This window comes from Triticum dicoccoides, chromosome 5B (assembly GCF_002162155.2).
Source record: "Triticum dicoccoides isolate Atlit2015 ecotype Zavitan chromosome 5B, WEW_v2.0, whole genome shotgun sequence".
Taxonomy (NCBI): Eukaryota; Viridiplantae; Streptophyta; class Magnoliopsida; order Poales; family Poaceae; genus Triticum; species Triticum dicoccoides.
In genome coordinates this window covers 659,412,574-659,423,942 of record NC_041389.1, presented here as the reverse complement: position 1 = coordinate 659,423,942, position 11,369 = coordinate 659,412,574, and the positions used below count along the sequence as shown (strand labels likewise).

Here is an 11,369-nt window from a genome sequence, read left to right as displayed (position 1 = left end):
CCCGGGTCGAGAGATATGAAGTCTCCGACAAGTTCTATAGTTGTAAGATGGAGGAATACAGTTCTGTCAGTGAGCACATACTCAAAATGTCTGGGTTGCACAACCACCTGTCCCAGCTGGAGATCAACCTCCCGGACGAGGCGGTCATTGACAGAATCCTTCAGTCGCTCCCACCAAGCTACAAGAGCTTTGTGTTGAACTACAATATGCAGGGGATAGTGAAGACCATTCCTGAAGTATTTTCTATGCTGAAGTCGGCAGAGGTTGAAATCAAGAAAGAACATCAAGTGTTGATGGTCAATAAGACCACTAAGTTCAAGAAGGGCAAGGGTAAGAAGAACTTCAATAAGGATGGCAAAGATGTTGCCGCTCCCGGTAAGCCAGTTGCGAAGAAGTCAAAGAATGGACCCAAGCCTGAGACTGAGTGCTTTTATTGCAAAGGGAAGGGTCACTGGAAGCGGAACTGCCCCAAATACTTAGCGGACAAGAAGGTCGGCAACACTAAAGGTATATTTGATATACATGTAATTGATGTGTACCTTAACAGTACTCGTAGTAACTCCTGGGTATTTGATACCGGTGCCGTTGCTCACATTTGTAACTCACAGCAGGAGCTGCGGAATAAGCGAAGACTGGCGAAGGACAAGGTGACGATGCACGTCGGGAATGGTTCCAAGGTCGATGTGATCGCCGTCGGCACGCTACCTCTACATTTACCCACGGGATTAGTTATGAACCTCAATAATTGTTATTTAGTGCCAAGTTTGAGCATGAACATTGTATCTGGATCTCGTTTAATACGAGATGGCTACTCATTTAAATCCGAGAATAATGGTTGTTCTATTTATATGAGAGATATGTTTTATGGTCATGCCCCGATGGTCAATGGTTTATTCTTAATGAATCTCAAACGTAATATTACACATATTCATAGTGTGAATACCAAAAGATGTAAAGTTGGTAACGATGGTCCCACATACTTATGGCACTGCCGCCTTGGTCACATTGGTGTCAAGCGCATGAAGAAGCTCCATGCTGATGGACTTTTAGAGTCTCTAGATTATGAATCATTTGACACATGCGAACCATGACTCATGGGCAAAATGACCAAGACTCCGTTCTCCGGAACAATGGAGCGAGCAACCAACTTATTGGAAATCATACATACCGATGTGTGCGGTCCAATGAGCGTTGAGGCTCGCGAAGGATATCGTTATGTTCTCACTCTCACTGATGACTTGAGTAGATATGGGTATGTCTACTTAATGAAACACAAGTCTGAAACCTTTGAAAAGTTCAAGGAATTTCAGAATGAGGTAGAGAATCAACGTGACCGAAAGATAAAGTTCCTACGATCAAATCGTGGAGGAGAATACTTAAGTCACGAATTTGGTACACACTTAAGGAAATGTGGAATCGTTTCACAACTCACGCCGCCTGGAACACCTCAGCGTAACGGTGTGTCCGAACGTCATAATCGTACTCTATTGGATATGGTGCGATCTATGATGTCTCTTACCGATTTACCGCTATCATTTTGGGGATACGCTCTAGAGACAGCTACATTCACTTTAAATAGGGCACCGTCTAAATCCGTTGAGACGACACCGTATGAATTATGGTTTGGGAAGAAACCTAAGCTGTCGTTTCTAAAAGTTTGGGGATGCGATGCTTATGTCAAGAAATTACAACCTGAAAAGCTCGAACCCAAGTCGGAAAAATGTGTCTTCATAGGATACCCTAAGGAAACCATTGGGTATACCTTCTACTTAAGATCCAAGGGCAAGACCTTTGTTGCCAAGAAGGGATCCTTTCTGGAAAAAGAGTTTCTCTCGAAAGAAGTAAGTGGGAGGAAAGTAGAACTCGATGAAGTACTACCTCTTGAACCGGAAAGTAGTGCAGCTCAGGAAAATGCTCCTGTGGTGCCTACACCAACTGGAGAGGAAATTAATGATTATGATCAAGGTACTTCGGATCAAGTTGCTACTGAACCTCGTAGGTCCACAAGGACACGTTCAACACTAGAGTGGTATGGCAACCCTGTCCTGGAAATCATGTTGTTAGACAATGGTGAACCTTCGAACTATGAAGAAGCGATGGTGGGCCCAGATTCCAACAAATGGCTTGAAGCCATGCAATCCGAGATAGAATCCATGTATGAAAACAAAGTATGGACTTTGACAGACTTGCCCGATGATCGGCGAGCGATAGAAAACAAATGGATCTTTAAGAAGAAGACAGACGCGGATGGTAATATTACCATCTATAAAGCTTGACTTGTCTCTAAGGGTTATCGGCAAGTTCAAGGGGTTGACTACAATGAGACTTTCTCTCCCGTAGCGAAGCTGAAGTCCATCTGAATCATGTTAGCAATTGCCGCATACTATGATTATGAGATATGGCAGATGGACGTCAAAACGGCATTCCTTAACAGGCATCTTAAGGAAGAACTGTATATGATGCAGCCGGAGGGTTTTGTCGATCCTAAGAACGCTAACAAAGTATGCAAGCTCCAGCGATCCATTTACGGGCTGGTGCAAGCATCTCGGAGTTGGAACATTCACTTTGATGAGATGATCAAAGCGTATGGGTTTATGCAGACTTATGGAGAAGCCTGCGTTTACAAGAAAGTGGTGGGAGCTCTGTAGCATTTCTCATATTATATGTAGATGACATACTCTTGATGGGAAATGATATAGAACTTTTGGACAACATTAAGGCCTACTTGAATAAGTGTTTTTCAATGAAGGACCTTGGAGAAGCTGCTTACATATTAGGCATCAAGATCTATAGGAATAGATTGAGACGCCTCATAGGTCTTTCACAAGGCACATACCTTGATAAGATTTTGAAGAAGTTCAAAATGGATCAGTCCAAGAAAGGGTTCTTGCCTGTACTGCAAGGTGTAAAATTGAGCTCGGCTCAATGCCCGACCACGACAAAAGATAAAGAATAGATGAGTGTCATCCCCTATGCTTCAGCCATAGGATCTATTATGTATGCCATGTTGTGTACCAGACCTGATGTAAACCTTGCCGTAAGTTTGGTAGGAAGGTACCAAAGTAATCCCGGCAAGGAACACTGGACAGCGGTCAAGAATATCCTGAAGTACCTAAAAAGGACAAAGGACATGTTTCTCGTTTATGGAGGTGACGAAGAGCTCGTCGTAAAGGGTTACGTCGACGCTAGCTTCGACACAGATCTGGATGACTCTAAGTCACAAACCGGATACATGTATATGTTGAATGGTGGAGCAGTAAGCTGGTGCAGCTGCAAGCAGAGCGTCGTGGCGGGATCTACATGTGAAGCGGAGTACATGGCAGCCTCGGAGGCAACGCATGAAGCAATTTGGGTGAAGGAGTTCATCACCGACCTAGGAGTCATACCCAATGCGTCGGGGCCGATCAAACTCTTCTGTGACAACACTGGAGCTATTGCCCTTGCCAAGGAGCCCAGGTTTCACAAGAAGACCAGGCACATCAAGCGTCGCTTCAACTCCATCCGTGAAAATGTTCAAGATGGAGACATAGATATTTGCAAAGTACATACGGATCTGAATGTCGCAGATCCGTTGACTAAACCTCTTTCGCGAGCAAAACATGATCAACACCAGACCTCTATGGGTGTTCGATTCATCACAATGTAACTAGATTATTGACTCTAGTGCAATTGGAAATATGCCCTAGAGGCAATAATAAAAGGATTATTATTACATTTCCTTGTTCATGATAATTGTCTTTATTCATGCTATAATTGTATTATCCGGAAATCGTAATACACGTGTGAATACATAGACCATAATATGTCCCTAGTAAGCCTCTAGTTGACTAGCTCGTTGATCAACAGATAGTCATGGTTTCCTGACTATGGACATTAGATGTCGTTAATAACGGGATCACATCATTAGGAGAATGATGTGATGGACAAGACCCAATCCTAAGCATAACACAAGATCGTGTAGTTCGTTTTGCTAGAGCTTTTCCAATGTCAAGTATCTTTTCCTTAGACCATGAGATCATGTAACTCCCGGATACCGTAGAAGTGCTTTGGGTGTACCAAACGTCACAACGTAACTGGGTGACTATAAAGGTGCACTACAGGTATCTCCGAAAGTGTCTGTTGGGTTGACACGGATCGAGACTGAGATTTGTCACTCCGTATTACGGAGAGGTATCACTGGGCCCACTCGGTAGTGCATCATCATAATGAGCTCAAAGTGACCAAGTGTCTGGTCATGGGATCATGCATTACGGTACGAGTAAAGTGACTTGCCGGTAACGAGACTGAACGAGGTATTGGGATACCGACGATCGAGTCTCGGGCAAGTAACATACCGTCTAACAAAGGGAATAGTATACGGGGTTGCTTGAATCCTCGACATCGTGGTTCATCCGATGAGACCATCGAGGAGTATGTGGGAGCCAACATGGGTATCCAGATCCTGCTGTTGATTATTGACCAGAGAGCCGTCTCGGTCATGTCTGCATGTCTCCCGAACCTGTAGGGTCTACACACTTAAGGTTCGGTGACGCTAGGGTTGTATGAATATGAGTATGCAGCAAACCGAATGTTGTTCGGAGTCCCGGATGAGATCCCGGACGTCACGAGGAGTTCCGGAATGGTCTGGAGGTAAAGAATTATATATAGGAAGTGCTGTTTCGACCATCGGGAAAGTTTCGGGGTCACCCGGTATTGTACCGGGACCACCGGAAGGGTCCCGGGGGTCCACCGGGTGGGGCCACCTATCCCGGAGGGCCCCGTGGGCTGAAGTGGGAGGGGAACCAGCCCCTAGTGGGCTGGTGCGCCCCCCCCCCTCCTTGCCCCCCTGCGCCTAGGGTTGGAAACCCTAGGTGGGGGGCGCACCACTTGCCTTGGGGGGCACTCCACCCCCCAGGCCGCCGCCCCCCCTTTGGAGATTGCATCTCCCAGGGCCGGCGCCCCCCCTGGGGGCCTATATAAAGGAGGGCAGGGGGAGGGCAGCCGCACCCTGTGTCTTGGCGCCTCCCTTCCCTGCTACACCTCGTCCTCCTCCCGCACTAGCTTGGCGAAGCCCTACTGGAGTTCTGCTGCATCCACCACCACGCCGTCGTACTGCTGGATCTTCATCAACCTCTCCTTCCCCCTTGCGGGATCAAGATGGAGGAGACGTCACGCTGACCGTACGTGTGTTGAACGCGGAGGTGCCGTCCGTTCGGCGCTAGGATCTCCGGTGATAGGATCACGACGAGAACGACTACTTCAACCCCGTTCTTTTGAACGCTTCCGCTCGCGATCTACAAAGTGGTATGTAGATGCATCTCCCCTTTCACTCGTTGCTTAGATGAACTCATAGATGGATCTTGGTGAAACCGTAGGAAATTTTTTATTTTCTGCAATGTTCCCCAACACCCCTGCCCGTACTCACCCCCTCTGCTCGACGATCCCCTCTCCCAATGGCTCCTTTCTGCATATTGCTTCCTCTCATACTCCCTTTGCCAATGTTGAGCCTTGATTTGTTCCCTGAGATCCCTCTCCTTCTTCCTCTCAATCTCATGTCTCAGCTCTCGTTCTTCTGGCCAGCCCCCCTATGCTTCTCCTTGTTTGGGGAAATAACTATCCCTCTCTCTCACCGGTTCTGCCCACCAGTGCGGGCGTCCCCCGGCCGATCGAACTCGGCGTTTAGATTACGTTTCACTGGAACGTCTCGAGAGCGAGCATGGCTGCCCTGCTCCTTGTTGTTTCCGTCAGATTGTGAACTCATAAAGCTGCTTGCGGTGGCATTGTTGTTTTTCCCTCCTTTCACATCGGTCTTGGAGCCAGTGCTCCTTCCCAGTGATGCTCTAAGCCAGCCCCCCCATTGTGCAACCTTATCAACCGGAGGGACACATCTTCCGTGTTCATGCACCAAGCGCCCACATTCAAAGCAGAAGTGGGGGATCTTCTCATAGTGAAAATCGTACCAAGTACCCACTTTGTCCTCCTGAGAGTTTTTGAGCAAAAAACCCCGCACCAACGGCTCAAACAGCATGATCCTTGCTCTGACACGCAGTTGGCTCCCTCTAGCTATCCCGTCCTTGTCCACGTCCACTTTAACCACTTCACCAAGCCAGTTGCCTAACGCCTTCCCGAAAGCATCCGTCCTCTTGCCAGGTGGGAGATCAGAGATCTTAACCCACACATCTATCCTATCAAAAACCATCTCTGATGGTCGGACATTGTTCTCATATTCCTTCAGGGCCAGGACATTGAAATCATATTGCCATGGTCCATTATTCATTGCATGTCTCCAATCTCCTTCGCTCCCAAAGTGCACAACGAAGACGTTGTCGCCCATGTCCTGGAACCGTGCCTCGTGATGGAGTCCCCAAGCCCTCTGCATCATTTTCTCCAGCACCGTCTTGTTCAGCGGTCGCAGGAAGAAAGCCTTACCCACCGATGACCACTTCATGTTCTTGGGCAGGATCTGATCTGGTTCCTCGAAGACGAAACCCTCCGCTTCCTTGTCCAGCAAAACCATCCCTCCCATCCTAGCGGAGAGACTTGCGGTCAGATCCGGCGTCTTGCATGTGATCGGGGATCTAGAAGAACCCCTACTCGCAGTTTTCCCCGGGGTCGTTGTCGTCGCCGGGTTTGCCTTTGACACCGGGATCTCCACAGGTTGCACCGTCGCCTTCTCCGCCATGGCTCCGCACCTTGGAGGAGGAAGACTACACCAGTCCGTGCTGAGGGAGACGCAGTCGCCGCCCCAGACACCACCGTAATCTCACCACCCCCGACGACAAAACCCTAACCCTAGCACCGTCAGGGGATCGCCTCGCAATCGCCCTACAGTCGCCGCTTAGCGTTTCACCTGTGGTGGACCCCAAAAATTCTGGTCTACCACTTCCTGTGAGACACTACCACTTCCTCTGGTTCATAGGATAAAAAACGAAGGAACATATAGTGATAGAAAAAAAGATGACATGTATCTTAAATTGTAATAAAAAAAGAGATGTCCTTTGGTTCACAACATAGGACTTTTTTCATTGAGTCTATGCTAATATTTATTTTCTATGAAATATGGAGGATGGGAATAATTCCTCCATAGAAATAGGATTTTATTCCTACCAATCAAAAGGCTCTAAAGGAATTTTTTCTATAAAAATCCTATCCTATGAAATTCCTACATAATTCCTGCAAACCAAAAGAAGCCTACAACAGAGTTGCATGCATGCGCTCCTCATTCTCTCTTCTCTCTTCCATACAAATCCACCCTTTTATTCCACCTTTCCTAACTTAAATCAGTTATGTCTTTTAAACCCATATTCTGATTTCTCAAACTTTTTATACAACCAAACTCCTCGCGTAAAAACCTTCAGGTCGATTTTTGTGTGGTTCCAATCTATTTTTTGAATTGAGTGTATTTGTTTTTATAAACAAGTAAAATCAGTTTTTGGAATGAGTGAATTTAACTTTTAAAATAGAGTGAAATCGGTGTTAAAATGAGTGAAATTTGTTTTCGAAACAAGGGAAACCATGTTTTAAAAAGAGTGAAATTTGTTTCTTGATTTGTTAGAATCATTTCTGAAATGACTGAAATATGTTTTTCAAAATGACCGGAATATCGACAATAGCACCTCGTAGTCGATAAAAACAACTCCCCCAAACATTCGTCCAAAAGACTAATAAAATAAATAAGTAAAATGCAAGAACAAGATTTACCGCTTGAAGGTGAGGCCGAGTAGAGAGTCCTACTTGACCACTACGGCCGGGCGTGGAAAGTAAGCGTCGACACTACCCAACAAATACACGGAATCTCATTTCGCCCAGCCCACCGCGTGAGCAGAGCACTGAGCCCGAACAGAGAGCACCACCAAGCTCCCGATTCCAGGCCACGCACCACCTAGTGGACGAGCTAGCTACCTCCTGATCTTCGCCATGGACGACGCCGGGCCATCATCCTCGCCGCTGCGCATCGTGATCGTCCCGTGGCTCGCGCTGGGCCACCTGCTCCCGTGCCTGGAGCTCGCCGAGCGGCTCGCGTCCCGGGGCCACCGCGTGTCCTACGTCTCCACGCCGCGCAACCTCGCGCGCCTCCCGCCGCCGGCGCCGCGCGTGGAGCTCGTGGCGCTCCCGCTGCCGCGCGTGGACGGGCTCCCCGACGGCGCCGAGTCCACCAACGACGTCCCGGAAGGCCAGCGGGAGCTCCACTGGAAGGCCTTCGACGGCCTCGCCGCGCCCTTCGCGGAGTTCCTGGCCGCCGCGTGCGCCGGCGAGGCCACGAGGCCTCACTGGATCATCGCCGACACTTTCCACCACTGGGCCGCCGCCGCCGCCCTGGAGCACCGGGTGCCGTGCGCGATGCTTCCCCCGACCGCGGCTTTGATCGCCACCGTGCTTAGTCACAGCCAGCCGTCGGAGCACGACGGAGCGCGCGCTCCTCCCCGTTACGAACGAGAGGGGAGGGAGCCGATTTACAACGACCATGGCGTGTCGGGTATGTCCATCATGCAGCGCTTATTGTTGACAAAGGAGAGGTGCACGGTCGTGGCCATCCGGAGCTGCGTCGAGTGGGAACCCGAGTTCTTCCCGCTGGCGGCGACGATCCTCGGCAAGCCGGTCGTTCCTCTCGGCCTTCTGCCGCCCTCAGCCGATGCAGCCCGCCGTGCCGCCACCAGCGGAGCAGAGCATGCCACCGTGCGCTGGCTGGACGCGCAGCCGCCCGGCTCGGTGGCGTACGTGGCGTTGGGGAGCGAGGTGCCGCTGCGCATGGAGCAGGAGCACGAGCTGGCCCTCGGGCTGGAGCGCTCCGGGATTGACTTCCTCTGGGCTCTCAGGAAACCCAGCGGCGCCGGCGCGGCCGCCGTCGACGCCGACATCCTCCCTCCTGGTTTCCAAGAGCGCACGCGTGGCCAGGGGCTGGTGACCACGGAGTGGGTTCCCCAGATGAGCATCCTGGCGCACGCGGCCGTGGGCGGGTTCCTGACGCACTGCGGCCGGAGCTCGCTGATCGAGGGCCTCCTGTTCGGGCACCCGCTCGTCATGCTGCCCATCTTCGGTGACCAGGGGCCGAACGCAAGGCAAATGGAGGCGAAGAAGGTGGGGCTGCAGGTGGCGAGGGACGAGAACGACGGCTCGTTCGACCGCCGTGTCGTCGCGGCGGCGGTCCGGGCCGTCATGGCTGACGGAGAGGCGAGGAGGGGCTTCTTGGCAGGCGCAGCGAGGATGCAGGAGGTGGTAGCAGATACAGAGCGGCATGAGAGATACATCGACCAGTTTGTACAGCAGCTCAGATCTTACTCCGCTGTAGGTGCAACGAATTGATGCCAATTTCACTACTGTTTCAGATTACTTTGGCAGCAACCCATTCAAAGAATATGTGGGGCACTGATTCAAGTTCCTACAGAAAAAACATTTCAAGTGGTTTCTTCATATGCATCTTGCTCAAGTTGTCTCTAGTCATAATTTTATTCTGAGAAATAACCACAGGAACTCATGAAGTTTAGGGGCTTTCAGTTTCCAAACAGCAGGAAGGTAGATAGGTATGATATGACTCTGCTGAAATTAACAAAAATTTATAGAGAGAGCTAGAGTAAACACCCATCGATTCATACTGCCAGATAATCTCATTCCCATGTAATGAAAAGTTAATGCTCTACTAACAGGTAGGTTTTCTAGGTTTTGACATTGTTGTATAGGCTTCGGGGGTAAAACTCCTACGAAAAAGTACAGTTGACTTGGCGGCCATCTGAGACATCCTGTATAGTTGTATTAACCTCATTGGCAAATGGCAATATGATACAAGTCCCATTGCTAACATGGTCATGTCACCTTTACCGATCTTCCGGCGACACCCTAATCTAACATATTTGGAGGCCCAAATGACACCTTTCCAGATGAAAGAAGCACAAGTGTCTTTACAACACACTACATCGGGTTTAGTATTTGCTACTGTACTCAGCATCTACAGTAATTTATGGTGCCCTTCAAAATCATTCCGCATGCAGTTGGCCAATTGAGTGTTGATCATTTCTAAAGCCCATGTGAGGAGTTTAAAAAAGGAGAGTATGTGGCACAGGGATACTCGCTAAACAGGAATGAGAGTAAGCATGACAAAGTTCAGTCTAAACAAGTTTAAATCATTGCTACCCCAAGCAATCACTATGACATCCCATATTCTTTGCTAAAGCATACTGTAAAAGAAAGGCCATCAAACAAGTTTAAATCATTGCTTCCCCAAGCAATCACTATGACATCCCATATTCTTTGCTAAAGCATACTGTAAAAGAAAGGCCATCAAGGCCTGGAGCTCCATCAGAAGAAGAATAAAAAGCAACATCTTTCATTTCCTCCTCGGAGAAAGGTGCATCAAGTGAATTCATTTCCTTAAGTTAACTTTTCCTCTTCTCTAAAGAAATCTTCTCCAAGGGATGATATGTCAGGTCTGTTCTCAAAGCTAACAAGATATTTGTAGTAATCAGTTGCTACCTCTATCGTCCTCCACTTCAGTTACATTACAAGGCCCTCATGTCCTTCTAGTTCATGGATTAGGGCTTTCCTCTCCCTTTGATTAGCAAGATGTACTTGTATCCCCCTAGAGAAAATATCTGTCCCTAGATCTCTAGCCTTAGTTTCTTCCCATCACCCAAAGATGAAAAGCTATTCATTTCTATAATAACCTCCTGCATTCTAGCATGATCTACATAAGACACATAGGATATCTCAGATTCATATCTAAGGCCCCGTTTCGATTAGCGTTTCAACTCATTTCTGGCCGGTTTAGGATACAGAGACCCGCCCGTCGTTTTCATTCCAGGCAGGAATCAAGAGGTGACCTGTAATTTACACTTGTAAAATAAATACAGGTGTAAAGATTTACACCCATTCCAAGCAGGGCCTAAGAGATCATACTCAAACATACTTTTCTTATGGTCTCTCATTGCAGCCTCTATGTTAGCACTCCAACCCATTTATGGTTTCTTAAACATTCTTACTTTAAATTGCCAAACATCTATATAGTTGGAACAATCACAGTGACTATTCCAAGCTTCCTAATAGTTTCAAGAATTCAGTCCTGGCCAACCACCTTCTCAAACTTAAACTAGATTTCCTAGGTGTTATAGGCAGGTTCCCACAGAAAAAGTGACATGATCACTGCCAAGCCTCATAAAGGGAAAATAGCATCTAAATTGTGGTGCAAAAGATCCTATCAATCCTAGACGTAATAAAGTTTCTCTGGTTGTTAGCCCAGGTAAACTGTCTACCAGATAAGTGAATGTGGATGAGAGACCAGATATCTACCCATGCATTAAACCTATCACGCCATTTAAAATCCAGAGAGTCACTATTCTTATCAGATTGATATCTAACTAAACTAAAATCCCCACCTATAACAGTAGGAACATGGCAGA

At 48.2% G+C, this 11,369-nt stretch overlaps 1 protein-coding gene across 1 annotated transcript; it reads left to right on the top strand.

Moving 5' to 3' along the window:
* The first annotated feature begins 7,814 nt into the window (after positions 1 to 7,814).
* Positions 7,815 to 9,390, top strand: LOC119306545 (UDP-glycosyltransferase 91D1-like). Its single transcript, XM_037582733.1, has one exon. It carries the CDS (start codon positions 7,897 to 7,899, stop codon positions 9,280 to 9,282), a length of 1,386 nt encoding a protein of 461 aa, XP_037438630.1. The 5' UTR covers positions 7,815 to 7,896; the 3' UTR covers positions 9,283 to 9,390.
* The last annotated feature ends 1,979 nt before the right edge of the window (positions 9,391 to 11,369 follow it).

What these genes read in the sequence shown, in the direction of transcription:
- LOC119306545 (XM_037582733.1), top strand. Translation starts at nt 7,897, where the DNA reads ATGGACGACGCCGGGCCATCATCCTCGCCGCTGCGCATCGTGATCGTC.